The sequence below is a fragment of the Chamaea fasciata genome, unplaced genomic scaffold (genome assembly GCF_029207755.1).
Source record: "Chamaea fasciata isolate MVZ Bird 193981 ecotype frontalis unplaced genomic scaffold, bChaFas1.0.hap1 SCAF_3, whole genome shotgun sequence".
In the NCBI taxonomy this organism is placed as follows: Eukaryota; Metazoa; Chordata; class Aves; order Passeriformes; family Sylviidae; genus Chamaea; species Chamaea fasciata.
Genome location: NW_027094088.1, coordinates 112,745,703 through 112,764,497, shown reverse-complemented (window position 1 = coordinate 112,764,497; position 18,795 = coordinate 112,745,703). Strand labels below are relative to the sequence as shown.

The following is an 18,795-nucleotide window of genomic DNA, read 5'->3' as shown; positions in this document are numbered from 1 at the left end:
CTGGCGCGGGGGGACACGGGAGGATGTGAAAAGAGGGAGGAAAGGTTTCTCCTTGCTCGGCTCGGTCACTGCCCCGCTCCTGCAGGGCCCCCCGCGGCCCGGGGAAAAGCGTTCCAGCTCTTCACACAGCGGCTTTCGCTCGGGTTGTGTTCGCATAGGTATAGATATTATAATGTATATGGTGTTATTATATATATGTAATAAATTATAATATATGTATATATGTCATAATGTATGTAATACTATAATATATATAATATTATGATATATATTATATATGTCATATCATATACAAAATATACAAAATATATAAAATATATAAAATATATAATATAGTGTATTTATAGATATTATATAAAATATTATATATATTATAGATGTTGTATATAATATATGTGCACATATATTATTATATGTATAATATAATATATATAAATTACATATTATACATAAAATATATAAAATAGAAAAATATATGTAATATACAAGATATATATGCATTATATATGTTATAATATATAATATAATATAATATAATATAATATAATATAATATAATATAATATAATATAATAATAATTAGTATATATAATATACAATATATATAATATAATATTATACATATAATTAGTATATATATTATATACAAAATATAACATATATTATATAAAATATATAATATATATATATTATATATAAACTATGTAATATATATATGTTATGAATGCATATTATACAGTTGGCTTTTGGCAAATACTAACATGGCTGCAATTTGTACGATTGTACTCTGTTATGTCTTGTAAATTGGAGTTTATTTTATTTTCTGGTTGTACCAGAGGGTTAAGCCTGAGGGGTTTTTTTAATCTCTTCTTTGTAACCACCAAGGCAGAAGTGACGGGGGGGCGGGGGGCTCACCCTGTGACCCTCCATAAAAAATAAAAACAACCCGTTACGCTTCCCGGTTTTCTTATCCGAATGAAAAGAACCACAAAACCCCGGAAGAACATTGGTTCAGGCTAAGTGGAGCCAGCCACCAAACAAACCCATTGATAAGATGATCGGGGACACTTAAAACAGATCAAAAAAAAGAGAATGTTTGATTAACATCTACTGAATATTCACCACAGCGCTCCTTAACGACAGAAGTCCTCAAAGGGCGAGGGGCGCCACGGGCAGACCCTGCGCCTCTGTCTCCACATTTGTCTATTTTTTAAAAATTTTTATGGAGCCTACAGATGTTCAGGAAAGAGAGCGGAGCGGGTTTTTATTTTTGTCCCTCTTTCCACTCCAGGCACTGACAGGGAGAGGAGGCGCGCCGGGACACGCGGTTTTAGCAGAATTAGGGCTCACAGGATTGTGGCTGCCTGCCCAATCTCCTGCGCAAGATCTGCCCAGAGAGCTTGTGGATTCCCCCACGCCTGGGATTGTTTGAGGACACACGGACGGGGCTTGGAGCAACCTGGGACAGTGGAAGGCGTCCCAGTGTTATAAATGTTTATAATATTACGAAGCTGGCTTTTCGCAAGATGCCTGTGCTGGATGATTTATAACTTTGTGGTAAGGGTAGAAGGTTTTATTTCTGCTGTTAGTAAAGAAAATTAGTGCGTAGTAGCAACTGATAAAGGACGCTTAAACTGTCCGTTTGGTCGGGAGAACACCCAGTGGACACGTGAAGAAGACCCTGCTATGGATAAAATACGATTAAAACTGTCTGATTAATTAAAATCACACCCAGTGAACATGTAAAGGAGACCCTGCTGTTGAGACACCAACTCTCAGCACCCGCCCTCTGAAGAAAGTATGGACCCAGGCCCGAGCTGGAGGTGATAACGAAGGTGATAACGAAGACACAGCCAAAAAAACCACAGGTGCTCTAAAAAGGCGGACCCAAGGAGGGACCATGCGGAACAGATCCTGGAATATGGAAATGAGTTTATGGAAGAATATGAATATTCATCAGATGGATGCCATGGAAAGGGTATTTAAAGGACGACTCTGACACAGCAAAGCGTGGACTTGGCTGAATGCTGAGTCACCCGGCCGGCCGCGCTTTGCTTTATCTCCTGATCGCCTTTCTCTTTTTTTCAATTTTAATGAAATCTATTTCTTAAAGCTCACGCAGAAAGCGAACCTCGTTGGTCCTTGACCTCGAAGGTCCCTTCCCACCCGAGCCATGGGTCACCCCGGGATTTTTTTGGCGTTCCCCTCCCCGCCCTCGTACCGTCCGTCCCGCGAGCGGTGCAGGCTGCCGTGGTAGCTGCTGACTTTGCTGTGGACGCTGCCGGCCTTGCTCCTCTGCTCGTCCAGCACGGCCAGCTGGGTGGACGAGGCGTGGGTGGAGGTGCCCTGGGTGGAAGTGCCCCTGGACTTGCGGATGATGGGGGTGTTGGGGTCCCTCAGCAGGGACTGGGCGAAGTCCGGCTCCTGCAGCACCTGGCGGCTCTCGTTGACCGCTCTGAGAAGCAGTTGAAATAATTAACGTTAATTACCGCGGTGTAAAGGAGCCGTTACAAACGGAACAAGGAGCGTGGCTCGGCAAACAAGAGCGCTGTTTGCACCACGACATCCCCGTTTTCCCCGATTTTGAAGCACCTCCCGGTGTGGTTATTTTAGCCGAGATGAATCCTCCGGGGACGGACCAAAAGCCACAGGGGAGTCACCGAAAGGTTTCTGTCTTTGTGGATCTGCTTTAAAAACATCTTGGAGGACGGAATTTATTGCCCTCAACGGTTTTTCGGCGTTTATTAGGAAAGTACCACCCCATGGCCGCCAGGAAATCGCACAGATTGTCTCCGAAACCTGAATCTCAATTAATTTCAACCTCACAGAAGCCCCAAGAAATCCTCGTGGTCGCTTTATCAACCTGCCCCGCAGCGCCAATGCGTGAGGAAGGTTAAAAGCGGAGACAAATGCTTTCGGCTGCGACCACGGTGAGAAGAACCTGCGCTTAATTTCAATTTGAAGCTCTGATCCAGTTGGCTCGAGGCACATTTGTAAATAAAAAGTTTCCATTCCACCCCTCGGCGAGAGGCAGGGCAGTTGCAATGTTTATTTGACAACTGTTGTTAATTGAAGACAGACAAATGCAGATTTGATTCTGGGAACAAAGGATAATTAGGGAGAAATGTGGGATTTTTTGAGCTGCTGCCCGTCTGGTCCTTCCTTGCCCCATTCTGAGCGGTGGCTTTTCCATCCATTCCCGCCTCCACGAATAAACCAACCCAAAACTCTCTGCCAGGACAGCAAGGGGAGGGTTTATCTGCGAAACATCCGTGCTCACTCTTTTTTCCTGCGCCCGTGGAAGAAGCTGGCCCACTCAAAACAGGTCTTCTTGCTTCCAACCCAGAACACCGAGGGGATCCCAACCACCAAGGCCATCAGGTACTTCATGAGGAACAAGATCAGATCTGGACGGCTCATCTGAGTCACCTGGAGAGAGAAAAGGAGACAAAAGGGAGATTCTACGGCCCCGCTCTGGCTCAGCCCTCTGTTCAGGCGTTGGAGTCCAGAGCATCCCTTTGGGTGTCCTGGGAGGTCACAGACCTCGGCAAAGAGGTTTTTTGGGACCCGAGGAAAAGGGTTTGAGATCTGTCCGGGGGGAGTTTGGGGTCTGTCCAGGGGGGTTGTAAACCCCCGGCACAGAGCCCAGGAAAACACACTCTGTGATTTGAGCCCAGGGGAAAATCCTCCAACAGCGAGAGCGGAATCGCCGTCACACGGGTGCGGCGGACGGCCGTGTAGTTTATCCCAGGGCGGGAAATTCTGCGCGTTCGGGGTTCTCAGCATGCAGGTGCAGGGGGGACGAGATGGAGGATTTGGGGTGGTGCCCCGAGTTCTTTCCTCTTCTCCCCCGGCCTCCATCTCCCGGTGACGGTGGCACAAAGGAGTTGAGGAGATTGGGTCAGAGTAGGGTACAGGGGATAGGCGTTGGCACAGAACTGTAAAGAATGGATGACGGAATAATTATCTGTAATAATAATGATAAATAATTATCTGACAGTGATAATCGAGGGGGGAGCTGTCTGTGTCGGAGCAGCAGAACAGACCTCGGCCGGGCTCGGAGAGAATTGTGAGACAAGAAATAATAAACAACGCGAGAAACCTCGAGAAACAAGACCTCGAGGACTCCGTTTCCTTCTTGCATCTGGCTCAGGGCTTTCAGAGGGGAAAAGGGTTTTACCCCACCTGAACCTCGGGTGAGAAAAAACCCCGAGGTTTAGGAACACATTTAAAGCATCCCTCCCTGCCCGGAGCCGAAGCAAACACGGTCAGGATTCCTTTGTTCCCTGGCTCCACGGAGCATGACCGGGAGAGCTGCAGGGCCCAGGGCTGGCTCAGACAAAAGGCTCAACTGCTGTGAGGTCCTGGCCTTTATTCCTGTTTGGGGTCTTTTGTCCGTGCCCTGAATAATCCCGAGATATTTTCTAGTCTGCGAATCGGAGTGAGTCGCTCCTTTGATGGGATTAACCTATACAGGACCAGGTGCTGCGGCTGCTCTCGGGAAAAACGCCGGCGGAAGCTTCATGGATGGCCAACGCTGACCCTTCATCCCTTGGAGGGTCTCCCTGCCTCCCTCCCTCCCTCGGGAATTCAGGGCTCCGGGCCAGGTGCAAGTGCCTGGTTCTCACCAACCCAGCAAGATTTCTCCCGGGAGCTCAGCTGAGCTTGGAAACGCTCACAAGATCCGCTTTCCCAAACGGTTTCTATTATACCCGAAGGGTTTGTCTGGAAAAGAAGATTTTCTCCCCGGGCGGGTCCGTAGGGAGGCTGCAAAACAAACGCCCGGGGGCTTTTTCTGGAATTGATGAGCCGCCTGGAAAACTGAACCTTCGAGGAGAAGGGAACTTCCCCAGAGCAAGCCTGGAGGAGGCCACCGAGCCGCGGAGGGAAGGAACAAACTCGCGGCGGTGTGAGCGAACTCTCTGCGCTCGCGCTGGGACCGTGGAACTCCAACAGTTCCAGCAACTGGGAGGACTGGGAGAAAGGCTGGGGGAGCTGGGGGGCGCTCACCTGGAGAGGAGAAGGATCCAGGGAATCCTCAGAGCCTTTTCCAGCCCCTAAAGGGGCTCCAGGAGAGCTGGAGAGGGACTGGGGACGAGGCACGGAGGGACAGGACACAGGGAATGGAATTCCCACTGGGAAAGGGGAAATTTGGGTGGGATATTGGGAAGGAATTCCTGGCTGTGGCCCTTGAAAAGAATTCCCAGAGCCGCCGTGGATGCCCCCGGATCCCTGGCAGTGCCCGAGGCCGGGCTGGACAGGGCTCGGCGCACCCTGGGACAGTGGGAGGCGTCGGGGTTGGAGCTGGATGAGTTTTGGTCCCTCCCCAAACCACTCCGTGATTCCATGATCTCCAACACCCACCAAACGACCCGGCCTTTAACCAGAGGTCCTCGCTTCTTGGCACAGCTGAGGGAGTTCTCCAAACCCCTTGAGACTTCCGACCGCCTTGAAAACTTTTATTTTCTCCGGAGGCGAGGGCCGAGGACAAACAGCAGATTTATCCTGACGCTGAGGCACGAAAAGGTTTAATTGTGGCCGTTTAATTGCGGCGGAGACGCCCGTGAAATCCTCCCAGCATCCCGGAAGCTGTTTTGGGACAGGGACTGGTGCTCTCGGAGAGGAGGGTGAGGCTGGGATACTCCGGGAATACTCTGGGGATTCACAGGGAACAACGGGCCCCTCCTTGCTAAAAGGCGTGAGGGAAAAGAACGGGACTCGACGGCGCGAGGAAAAGAAAGGCTGAACGCTGAAACGAGGGGGGGAAAAAAACCCCACTTAGAAGTGTTTAATCCAAGCAATAGGGAAGGAAGAGTGCACCAGCCACGAAGGAATCCCATCCTTAGGAGAGCAGGGTTTTGGAACGGCTTCGAACAGGAATTGTGGGGGACAGGCAGGTTCTGAGCGTGTGACAGAGGAAATCAGAGCTCCCCTCTGACCCTACAAACCCGCACTGATGCAGAAACACAGGCGCAAACCTCCTGGAGCAACACCCAGAACCGGTTTTTCCTCCGCCCCAGATTGAAAATCCAAAGTCAAATCATGCCCTGTGTCCGGGGGATTTGCCAGAAATATTGGGATTATTATTGCCGAGGGGCAACGCGGCTTCCGGCGGTTTAATCCAGCAACCCCCGGTTCAATAATCTGCGTTATTGCAGATTTTTAGTCCTGTCGCCGCTGGAGGCGGAAAAATCAAAGTGCAGAAATGTGACGAGCACCATCAGGAGATGTTCCTCAGAGGAGTTCTCCATCCAGCCCTGCCCCAGGAAAAGCACGGGCGCGCCGAAGGGACCCGGACACCTTCCTGCAGCATTTAACAGAACGGCCCCCGAGGTGGTTCCGTAGCCAACCCGCGCGATTTCCACCCGGGCTTCGAAAATATTCACCATTACCCAATTAAAAAAAAAATAAATTAAATTTACCCAGCAAAACAAAGCTCTCAAAAAATCCTCCTCGTTATCTCATCACGAGCTCGTCCGGCACTAAGTGGAAGAAGGGGTGAAATTCATCATTTCTTAATGAAGGTGACATTCAGGTGCCTTCTGCTGTTCAATTATTTATATTTCCATTTAATGCCTCTCCTCAGGGGCCAGGTCTTCCCCCCCCGGCAGAACTTCTGGCCTGAAGGGAATTTAATTTTGAATTTTTGGGTTTTTTTTCATCGAGAACAAAAAAAAAACCAAAAACAAACCACCGGCTCCAGCGCTGAAGCTCTCGGCTGCTCACTGCGTTAATCCCACCCAGGTATTCCAGTAAATCGCTCAACGGCAAAAAACTCCCGGCTCAGCGCGCTCGTGGTGAGGGCCACAAATAATTCCGAGCAGGAAAAAAATAAAAAATTAAAATAAATGCGTTCAGCAAATCTTTCAGGCGGCAGGGAGCACGTCCTGCTCGTTGGCGAGGCGGGTTATTAAACATCGTTACACGCTTTTCTCCAAATTAAACCTCAAAGCAGCCGATTCAGGGAGCAGCACCCATTAAACTCGCATCGATCCTAAGCGACGGCACCTGTTTGAAACCACGTTAACCTGCAGGTACGAGGCGTTCGTAATAATTAACGACGTCTATAATGATTAACACCGGAAAAATGAAACTTGAAATGACTCTCCTAGGCTTGCTGGGCTGAAAATCAGGTGTTTGCACCAGGGCACCTCCAACACCCCAAAAAACACTGGGACGGAGTTTTAAAAACTGTTTTAAATTAGGCAAAAAAAAAAAAAAAACAACTCACTCACTCGTGTTCATCATCAAAACTTGAGACTCTTTCACTGCCCAGATATTCAGGGGGGAAAAGAACCGCGACTTTAAAGAGTGCAGACTCGGATGCGGTTGGATTCATTCACCGCGCGTGAAACGATGCGTCCACCTGGAATGTTCAAACCCCACACGCCGCCTTTTATTTTCCATCGCCGGCGGGACTTAAAATAAAACGAAATATCGACCCAGGGATTGCTGGGTTTGCTGGATCAAACCAGCGGAAGCCGCGTCGCCCCTCGGCAATAATTGGAACGTACCTGGAATATCCCAATATTTCTGGGAAATGCCCCTGGCACAGGGCATGATTTGACTTTGGATTTTCAATCTGGGGAGGGGAAAAAGAAAAACAAAAACCGAACTGGTTCTGGGTGTTGTTCCAGGAGGTTGTACCCGTGTACCGAATTTTGCCAAAAACGCAAAATATTTTCCGAAAGCCTCCATGATCGTGATCTGGCTCCTTATTTACAATCAATTCTTCCCCGCAAGGGAATGGAACCTTGAGCAGGCAGCAGAAGCACTGTTGAAAAGGGAAGACTGGACAGGATCCCTGGTTTCGATTTATCTTCGCGGAGAGAGGAGACGACGCAGGGAACAACCAATGAACGAGGCCAAAATCAATAAACTCACGACGTGCTTTCGAAAATTCAGGTTGTGAGGTAAACGCCGTTGGGTTTAAAAGCAAATTCCTCTGAGCACCGCCTGACTCTGTTGGTATTTGTACCTGAGTGAACCGTTGGTTTATTTAAGAAACGTCCCTGAGGGAGGCAGGGAGGAGGAGCTGAAATGAACGATTTAAATCAGGACGATTTCAAACCAAAATCCTTTCCCGCTTTTCCGCAAAACCCTTCAGAGCTGCTGCCTCGTGCTATGTAACAGCCCCAGTGACAACGGGGAGCAGAAACTGCAGGGTTTTATTCATTTATTTATTTATTGCAGCGACTCCCCAGAACGGTTTGGGTTGGAAAGGGCCCTTGAAGCTCATCTCATCCCAAGGGCCCTGCCACGGGAGGGAAAAATCACGGGCGTGAGCTCTCCGTGCAGGATTTCCTCTCTTCTTCTTCTTCTTTTTTTTATTTAATATAGAAACACAAGGCAACGAAGCTCTGCTGGCAGTTTCCAGGCTGGAATTCGCTCAGGAATAAATATTTAAAAAAAGCACCTTCTCAGCAGCACAGACTGAGAAATCTGTCTGTGGAATCCCTGGAACGAGGTCGCCCTTCCAACCCAAACCGTCCCGTGAAGGAATTCGGTTTGCTCTTGCTCGCGCTGATAAATGCATGGCGATGAAGCTGCCATTTCAGATTTAAGGGTATTTCAGCAAGGTGTGCTGGAGGCACCGCCGCGTTTTTTGGGGGGGTCGCAAAGTAAATTGCATTAAAAAAAAATAATTTTGGGTAGACTACGGTTAATTTTTATTAGGGAGAACGCGGCATCTCTCCGTTATCCCCTGGCCAACGATTTACTCAGCCAAGGGAGTTGTAGATCCTCTGCTTTCAGAGGAGAGGGTCTGAGAGGGGATTTGATCCTAAAACACCTTCCAGCAACCTCAGCAGCCCAGGTTGGGATTTCAGCATTAACCGCAGACCCCGCGGGACAGCGATTCCCCTGAAACCGGCCCTGCAGGAGGCACCGAGCTCACCTTCCGGTCCTGCGGGAACTCCGAGTTGTGGAACACCAACAAAATGCCCGTTTTATCTGAAAACAGAGCCCGAGCAGCGACGAAATAAAAACTGTCACTTTTTTGTCAAGCAGCTATGAAATAAAAATTTTCCCTTTTTTTTTTTTGCCAAGCAGCTATGAAATAAAAATTATCACTTTTGCTCTCAAGCAGCTGTGAAATAACAATTATCACTTTTGCTGTCAAGCAGCTATGAAACAAAAATTTTCCGATTTTTTATCAAGCAGCTATGAAATAACAATTTTCCCATTTTTTGTCAAGCAGCTATGAAACAAAAATTTTCCTATTTTTTGTCAAGCAGCTATAAAATAAAAATTTTCCCATTTTTTTGTCGAGCAGCTATGAAATAACAATTTTCCCATTTTTTGTCAAGCAGCTATGAAATAAAAATTGTCCCATTTTTTGTCAAGCAGCTATGAAATAAAAATTGTCCCATTTTTTGTCAAGCAGCTATGAAATAAAAATTGTCCCATTTTTTGCCAAGCAGCTATGAAATAACAATTATCACTTTTTGCTGTCAGGCAGCCACGAAATAACAATTTTCCCATTTTTTTGCCAGAGACGGGAATGTGGGAATGCCATCAGAAGGGCGATCCCTCACTCTCAGAGACTGAATTCCACTGCTTGACGCAGCCAGCGAGGGGGAAAAAAAAAAACCCCAAAAAACCCTCCTAAACCCGATTTTAGCATTCGCATTCCCGTGTACCAGCTGAAACAATAACTGGGAGCATCTAGCGAGGGATTTAATTCCGTCATCTCTTCTGTCTCCCCACTCGGCGCTGCTCTAAATGCCGGTTGTAAAGTTGCCTTTTGGCAAACGCTGGAATGGATACTCCAGGGAATTGCGCTGCGATTGCGTTTTGTTAGTGGAGCTTAGAAAGGTGATGGGTGCGTTTTCTGATTGTGTCGCAGCGTGAAAAGCAGAAAAAGTTTTTTCCTCTGTGACATCTGAAACTGAGCAAAGCCAAAAAAATCATAAGGGAGGAGTCGTCGCCTTGCGTGAAGGCCGCTGGATTTCTGGTTTTCTTAATCAAAATAAAAACAGCCAAGACCCACGTTACCAGCCACAGCGGAGACACCCACAAATAAACCCATCGAATAGGACGACTGGGGAAACGTGAAACAGAAAAGATTGTTTTGATATCGATTGAATATGTAAATCAGCAATCCTTCAAACACCGGAACTGAAAAGAGAAGTGCGTGCTTTCCGATGAAGCACCCCAGCCCTCATGTCTCCTAATCGCCTATTTCTCATTTTTATTAAACTCATGAATTTTTTTTTAAAGAGAGTGAAACTTGTTTTTTTTTTTTCCACAGCACCGTGGCCAGACCCTTCGCAGTGTCTCTGAACCTCAACGCTCCCCTCACAATCCTGCACCGAAAGGCTTCCGAAACTCCCCCTTCACACTGGAAAGCCCAAACCCAGAGACAGATCCCCTCTGGGCCTTAAAAAAAATGGGATAATATCCTTCTTTTTCGATAAAAAACCTGCCGGTTCTGAACCCCAGACACAAGGAGTGGAAGGCCCTGAGAGAGGAGAACTTTCCCCAGAGGGAGGAGAATTCTGGTGAATTCCAGAATTCCGTTTCCCTCCACACCTGATGGCATCCCCGGGGGATGTAAGAGGGGTTGGCGCGCTCCAGGGACGCCAGAACTCGGCGTTTTCGTGGAGTTTCGGAGCGGTTTGAGTTGAAAACGTTATAAATGCATTTGATACAGCTGGGTTTTGGTAAATATTTAACACTACGGCTGCATGTATAATTGTCCCGCGTTATGTTTTATTAATGAGAGTTTAGAAGGGTAATGAAGGTGTGTTTTCTGATTGTACCAGAGGGTTAAGATTGGGGCTTTTATCTCTTCTTTGTAACGTCTAAACCACCAAGGCAGAAGTGATGGGAGGATTATTTGTTGTTTTTATTTTTTTAAAGCAGGTTTTTAAAAAAAACCCGTTAAACTTTCTGTTTTTCTTATCCACAAGAACCACAAAACCTCGGAAGAACACTCGTCCCCACGTTACCAGACCAAGCGGAGCCAGCCACGAAACAAACCTATTGATAAGATGATCGGCAACACTTAAAACAGACCAAAAAAAAGAGTTTGATTAACATCTATTGAATATTCCCCGCAGGAATCCTAAAAGGGTGAGGGGGGGCCACGGGCTGACCTCGTGCCTCACTCTCCTCGTTTGTCTATTTTTTAAATTTTTATTAAACCTACAATTGTTTGTTTCATTTTTTAAACAGAGTGGAGCTCGTTTTTCACAGCAAGGACCTGAAAGCTCATCCAGTTCCAACCGCGACGCCTCCCACTTATCCCAGGCTGCCCCAACCCGCCCTGGGACACTCTCGGGGATCAAATTCTCCGGGAATTCCATCCCAGGGAAGGATTTCTGTGCGGATCCAGGCTCTCAGAGCCATCCGGCTGACAAGGAAAAGAGGAAAGGAGATGCAGAGGATCCGGGCTGCGTTTGGAGCTGCACCGAGGCCTCACCCAGCGAGTTCTGTCCGACACGAAGATCACAAATTAAATAAAGGTCATTTCTGGAGCCCGTTTTTTTTTTTTTTTCCTCCCCTCCATTCCCGTCCCATCTTGCTGGGCTGGTGCAGAGAATCCAAGAGACAAGTTGTTTTGGTTTGGTTTGGTTTTTTTTTTCCCCTCGGAGAATCCAAGAATCCTCGGCGAACTCGCCGCTTCCCTCACAGGAAGCACGGTGGGCAGGTGCTCGCCAAGGAGGTTAAAAACATCCATTTCCACCTTCCTCCGGGGGGAAAAACCCGCTCATTGAAACGCTTACAAAACCAATCCCTGACTGTTTTCCCCTCCTTGCTCCCCCTGCCCCCGGGAACGATCAATCGCGGCCGGTTTTTTCCTGACGAGACGGGCGAAAACACAAATTAACGAGCACGAGGTGCGCAGTGTGCGGAGGGGGAAAAACCAAATCCAACACAGCACCTGTCCCCCTCCTCTGGGGCAAGAACGCCGAGCGTTTGGTTTTTCCCTCGGGGTAAAAAGCGATGAAATTCAAATTAACCCATCCTTTCTTTGTCGGAAAATTTGGGGGGGGGGCGGAAAAGCCAAAGGGAATCTCGCTTTCCGAAGTGTTCCCATCGCTGTGAGATTCAGGATTACACTCACAATTTGTTTTCCGGTCGAATGCAGAGGGGTTTTGTCGCCGTAAAAAGCAAATTGTGGTTAAAAACCTTGCTCGTTTTGCCTTTTTTTTTAATCAAACCACGACACCAATTCTGGCTACTCTGCAGGATTCGGGTTGGGAACAGCTCCGGGGTTAATCCAAGCTAAAAATAAACGGATTTTTATTTAAAACCTGGAATGGAAGTTTATAAAACGAGCGTCTTCACGGGGAACAGCTATTTGGGGGGAAATTATCCCCCCAGGAGGTTAGGTGAGAGCCCAGATTCACCTCACCACGCCAAACCCAGCTAAAATCCATTTCCCCCCACGAATTTTAACCGCGTGGGTGCCGAAAAAAACCACATCCCCGAGCCTCTGAAAAATTTATTTTGGTCTCAGGGTTATTTCACCAACTGAGAAAACTTTATAGTCTACTACTGCACTGATGTAAATTCAGGTAGTATAAGGAGAGTTATTAATGACTTATTTCTACTAAAAGTCCTCTCAGTTCCCTCTGAAGAGCTGCCGCGGGGGGACACATGGAAGTATTTTCACACGCGAAAATGAAAATAAGTTGCTAAACTCGTAAAGAAATTGCAAACCTATAAACCCAAGCTTTAAAACCCATAAAATAATGCAAAATAAGACAAGTCATAAAATTTAAACACAAGGAGCAACGTGAGTCGGCCAAAGCCTGATTTTGGGCACAGCTCATCAGTTTTGATATTTCTTATCAGTTTTGACATTTCTTATCAGTTTTGATATTTCTTATCAGTTTGGACACTTCTTCTCCGTTTTTGATACAAGTTTTGTTCCGTGCTGGTGAAAATGGAAAAAGAATAGATCCCCTGCTCATTTTTGAGCGTAACAGATTATTTTTAAACGTTTCAGAAAAAATCATTCTATGTAGAAAATAATACAGAAAAAATTATTATATATATATATATTTTATAATTATTTTAAATAATTATAAAATATATATAATTATAATATTTACAATATTATTTTATCAATCAGGAGCTTATTAATTTATTAATTTATTAATTTATTAATTCGTTTATTTATTGTTTTGTCCTTTCATTATTTATTAATGTATTGATGTCTTGATTTATTAATTTATTAATGTCTTGATTTATTCATTTATTAACCGGGAGCATATTAGAGAAAATAAACAAACCACAAGTAAAAATACATTTCTGAATGCAAATCCTAAAGCAACTTCCTTCAGTTTACGGAAACAAAAACAAATCCAGTTTTCGGGGTGCTGGATTCCCCATCCCAGGGAAATAATTGAATATTAATTGAATATATATTTTTTTTTTTCCCTAAGCACTTAACCCAGGAGAAATTCCATATATCATTCCAGTTCCGTGGTCAATAATGTCCCGAGCTAAGTTTTGTTTGTTTGAGAGCGAAACCCAGCTCCTAATTCAGATTAATGTGGAAAAATGTGGTTTTATCTCCACCTTTGTTTTGTTTTCTTTTTCTTTAAGGTGGAATAATCGCATCCGACAAGAAGCGGCTCCTCAGGGCAGACTTAGGCAAATCCATTACCTCAACCCTGGGAGGAAATTCTAAACGATAACTGAGGAGGGTGGAGGAAAATCCCGGAATTTATTTATTCCCTTTCACGTGAACGAAAAACACGGGGGCAGCACCACTGAGGAGTGGAGGAGGTGGGGGGAAAATGGGGGAAAAATGGGGGGGAAACGGGAAAAAATGGGGGGGAAATGGGAAAAAAAATGGGGGGGAATGGAAAAAGTGGAGGGAAGATGGAAAAAAATGGGGGGGGGAATGGAAAAAAGTAGAGGGGGAATGGAAAAAATGGGGGAAAAAATGGGGGAAATGGAAAAAAAATGGGGAGTAATTAAAAAAAGTGGGGGGGAAATGGAAAAACTGGGGGGGAATGGAAAAATGGGGGTAAAAATGGGGGAAATGGAAAAATGGGGGGAATTGGAAAAAATGGGGGAATGGAAAAAATGGGGGGGAAATGAAAAAATGGGGGGAAATTGGAAAAAATGGGGGAATGGGAAAAAAATGGGGGGAATGGAAAAAAATAGGGGAAATGGAAAAAAATAGGGGGAAATGGAAAAATGGGGGGAATGGAAATAAATACGGGGGGAATGGAAAAAACTGGGGGGAAATGGAAAAAATGGGGGGAATTGGAAAAAATGGGGGGAAATTGAAAAAAATGGGGAAAATGGAAAAAAATGGGGGGATGGGAAAAAATGGAGGGAAATGGAAAAAATGGGGGGAAATGAAAAAAAATGGGAGAAATGGAAAAAAAATGGAGGGAAATGGAAAAAATGGGGGGAAATGAAAAAAAATTGGGGAGAGATGGAAAAAATGGGGGAGAGATGAAAAAAAATTGGGGGAAATGAAAAAAAATGGGGGGATGGAAAAAATGGGGGAGAGATGGAGAAAAATGGAGGGAAATGGAAAAAATGGAGGGAAATGGAAATAAATGGGGAGAGATGGAGAAAAATGGGGGGAAAATGAAAAAATGGGGGGAATTGGAAAAAATGGGGGAATGGAAAAAATGGGGGGAAATGGAAAAAATGGGGGGAAAATGAAAAAATGGGGGGAATTGGAAAAAATGGGGGAATGGAAAAAAAACGGGGGGAATGGAAAAAAGTAGGGGGGGAATGGAAAAAATGGGGGGGAAATGGGGGAATTGAAAAAAAATGGGGGTAATTGAAAAAAATTGGCGGGGAAATGGAAAAATGGGGGGAAATGGAAAAATGGGGGGAAAAATGGGGGAAATGGAAAAAAATAGGGGTAAATGGAAAAATGGGGGGAATGGAAATAAGTGGGGAGAATGGAAAAAACTGGGGGAAAATGGAAAAAACTGGGGGGAAATGGAAATAAATGGGGGGGAATGGAAAATTTGGGGGAGAGATGGAAAAAAATGGAGGGAAATGGAAAAAATGGGGGGAAATGGAAAAAAATTGGGGAGAGATGGAAAAAATGGGGGGATGGGAAAAAATGGGGGATAATTAAAAAAATGGGGGAAATGGAAAAAAATGGGGGGATGGGAAAAAATGGAGGGAAATGGAAAAAATGGGGGGAAATGGAAAAAATGGGAGAAATGGAAAAAAAAAAGGGGGGAATGGAAAAAAGTATGGGGGGAATGGAAAAAATGGGGGGAAAAATGGGGGAAATGGAAAAAAATGGGGGTAATTGAAAAAAAACCCGTTTTAGCAGGAATAAACTGGCAAGTGTTTGCTTTGTGCCAGGGATGGGGCTGAGTGGGTGAAACTCCAGTAAAATCCCGTTTTTCTTCATCCCACGGCAAGGCCTCGACTTGGAACGAAACAGAGGGGAGGGGGGGGGGGGAAAGGGGGAGAAATGGGATTTTTCTATTTTTTGTTGATGATATAAAAAAGGAGATATTCGCTATTACATCATCTTACAGCTCAGGGTAATTAAGTTCTTCAAAGCACCGAGGCGGTTTTAATTTTTTGTTTTTTAAAGGGGAGATCAGAAGGAAAAGAGGGCAGATTTAGAGATAAGCGCAGGAACTGCTTCAAAGAACTGGGTGAAAATGGCTTTGGAAGGAGTTGTGCTCGCGGTCCCTGCAGGAAAACTCCTCCCCATCGGCAGCAAAGTGAAATCAGCCCTCCACGGGATCCCCAAATCCTAGGAATTTCCACCTTAGGTGCTTATTTACGTCCAGTCCTCAAAAAATGGGCAAAAAAAAACCAAACAAGCAAACCCCCCTCTTCCCTCATTTTCTTTCTGGAACGATTATGAAGATTCACCCAAGGCTGGTCAAGAGAAACTGAGTTTAAATGAGTTTATTCTGATTTTTCGAAGGGGGACTGACTGCAAAACCCTCCCCCCACACTTCTCCTACAGCTTCTCCCCCCCCCAGAAACGCCCCCAGATTTCTGCAGCAAAAACCCCCCAAATTAAATAAAACACCCAGAAAAGAGCCCAGGTGACCTCTTGATCTTCCTACTGCTCAGTTCCTCTTCCCAAGGACTCCCAGGACAGCTGCAAATGCCTTTGAAACGGTTTCTTTTCCTTTTTTTTCCTCTTTTTTTTTTTCCTCTTGAACATCTCAATTGGAAGGGTCTCCCAGCAGCTCAGTGCTGAGTCTGACCCTGAAGCAGCTCTGGAGTCCATTTAGGTTTGGATTTGAGATAAATTAACCCTCCAGCTTTCTTTACTTCGCAGGAAATCGGATTTTTTTTTCCCCCCCTTGATTTTTGAACTCCAGCTGCTCGTAAGAGAAACGTACGTTACAAGCAGCCTTGAGGACAGACTTCACTGAGCCTCCGTTTCCCTTTTTAGCCAAATTCATCCCAGTTTTCTTTTTCCACAAACCGGGGCAGGTCACTGTGGCCCAATTTTGATTTATTTTTTTTTTTTTCCTTTTTAATTCCAAGAGGAATAAAACTCCACTCCCTCTCCTTGTAAGGACTAAATCACCGTGCGGGACAAGGACGTGGAACAGCAGGTAAATTAAATTCGAAGTTTGCGGGATTTTTATTCTTTTTTCCCCCCCTTTTTCCCTTTACTTCTGGGGTCAGATGGAAAGGAAACCACAGCTTTTTACGGCAACAGGAATTCCAAAAACCTGACCGGAACCTTTCCCTAAAATCCAACCCGACCTTCCCCATCAACCTGAGCGATCGCACAGGATTTCCATCGCGGCGCAGCGGCATTGGATCTGGTTTAATTCCCACGCGAACTCCCGACGGATGAATCCCTGACGGATGCCCCATTCCGTCAACATCCGGGGAGAAATTGCAAATGAGAGAGCGAAGGGACAACTTGGAGAGCTGGACGTCGACTAACGAACGAGAAAGAATTCAGCGAGAACGGCGAAACTCTGCCCCGAGAACCACGAGGTGATTTGGGGTTAATTCCTTTTATTGAAGGCAACGACAGAAAAGGAGGATCCCGACACGTCAAATGCCTAGGCTGAAAGCAGATTCCAAAGGCACTGTTTTCCCTCTCCAGAGAAAGAGAAATATCCCAGTTTTGGTAAAAGGAGAGGAGGGTGGGTCAGGACAGTTTTAGGCCAGCCTGGGCAGAGATTTCCTTTCCCATTCTCTCCCAGATTTCGGAGCACAGAGGACACTGAGGGCGCCACAAACTCCTTCCATCCCTGTCCCACGAGGAGAGGGAAAAACCGGGACATTGATCCCCCGCCCCATGTGGCAAAGAAATCTTTTATTTCACAAGGAAAGCAACGGATGCCTGCCAGATTTGCCAAAAAAACCAAAAAAAACAATCCAGGAGGATCCACACCCAGGTCAAGCCAGGAAAAACCCAGGGAAGCCAGGAATCACAGTGGGTGATTGCCACAAAAAGGGAGCTGGAATATTCCTGATTTGGGGAATACCTCTGAGTCGAGGCAGGCAAAGAAACAGAATTTCTGGGTTTTACCTGAAGCCCAGCCTGGCTGTGGAGCGGGCAGGAGAAATCCACGGCAGCAGCTGCAGATTCCCACCTCCCCCTCCCCTCCCCTCTCACGGGGAATTTTCCAGGAGTTTCCGTGGCATCGTCTCCCATGGCAGAGAGGACGACGTCACGCCCCAGTGGATTTTGAACCTCGGAATTGCTGGTGTTGGAGGGGGGAAAGAAAAAACCAACCCCTCGACCACCACGATCCCAGCTGTGCACAGACACAAAAAAACCCAAAACCTTTTATCCACTGGGAGATCGAGTGAAGCGCTCCAGTTAGGATGGCCCGCCCTCAAAAACATCGCGGGTTAATTAAATAACGTTCAAGCCCCGTAAAAATGTGCTCTTATTGTGTTCCCCACCAAAATTCCACGTTTGCCCCTAATTTAGGGAGATGTTTTCATGGATATTCCCCCACAAAACTCCGCGTTTGCCCCTAATTTAGGGAGATGTTTTGATGGATATTCCCCCCCCAAAATTCCACGTTTCCCCTAATTTAGGGAGATATTTTGATGGATATTCCCCCCACAAAACTCCACGTTTCCCTCTAATTTAGGGAGATGTTTTGATGGGTATTCCCCCCCCAAAATTCCACATTTCCCCTAATTTAGGGAGATATTTTCATGGATATTCCCCCCACAAATTCCATGTTTCCCCTAATTTAGGGAGATGTTTTGATGGATATTCCCCCCACAAAACTCCACATTTCCCCTAATTTAGGGAGATATTTTCATGGATATTCCCCCCACAAAACTCCACATTTCCCCTAATTTAGGGAGATATTTTCATGGATATTCCCCCACAAAACTCCACGTTTCCCCTTTATCTCGGGATATATTTCACGAGCATGAGCGAAGGATAAAATCATTTTTCCCCCCGCCCCACATCTTCGGGAAATCTGCTCCAGTTCTAAACCCGGATGGTCTAATGTGGGAAGCGTGTTTAGTTTGAGGGAGGAAAAAAGTAGAACAAACATAAACGGAGGGGTTAAAAAGGGCAAAACCAAAACCCAAACCAAAAAACAACCAACGCCTCTAATCCTCCCCGGGGCCTGCAGGTCCTTCGACCCAATTTGATGTGAACGAAACCATTATTGTTCCTTTGACTCCCGCCGGGCCGTTGTGGCAACGGGTTGCCAGGGATCTCAGGAGCCTTTTCCTACACGTTTTTCCGTCATTCCGGGTTTAAAACAAGCTTCCTGCTCCAAATTTTGCCTCCCCACCCCCCAAAACCCTCGTGATTTTATAGACCCCTCGATTTAGATTGGCGGCGGGAATGAATCGAGAGAAAGCCACGCGTCCCCCTCGTTTCGGT

At 46.1% G+C, this 18,795-nt stretch overlaps 1 protein-coding gene across 3 annotated transcripts in view; it reads right to left on the bottom strand.

Annotated features, from left to right (window-relative positions):
- FZD3 (frizzled class receptor 3) overlaps nucleotides 1-18,795 on the bottom strand; it is a 63,665-nt gene that overhangs the window by 780 nt on the left and 44,090 nt on the right. The window contains exons 1-4 of one of the 3 annotated variants that reach the window (XM_066180161.1): nucleotides 6,691-7,194; nucleotides 5,364-6,481; nucleotides 3,280-3,428; nucleotides 2,221-2,454 (exon numbers count right to left, since the gene is read on the bottom strand). In XM_066180161.1, the coding sequence (XP_066036258.1) occupies nucleotides 2,221-2,454; nucleotides 3,280-3,419 (374 nt within the window). In that variant the 5' untranslated portion in view covers nucleotides 3,420-3,428; nucleotides 5,364-6,481; nucleotides 6,691-7,194. Of the gene's footprint in view, nucleotides 1-2,220; nucleotides 2,455-3,279; nucleotides 3,429-5,363; nucleotides 6,482-6,690; nucleotides 7,195-18,795 lie in introns of those variants that run through there. The other 2 variants (XM_066180162.1, XM_066180160.1) reach the window with 2 other exon arrangements.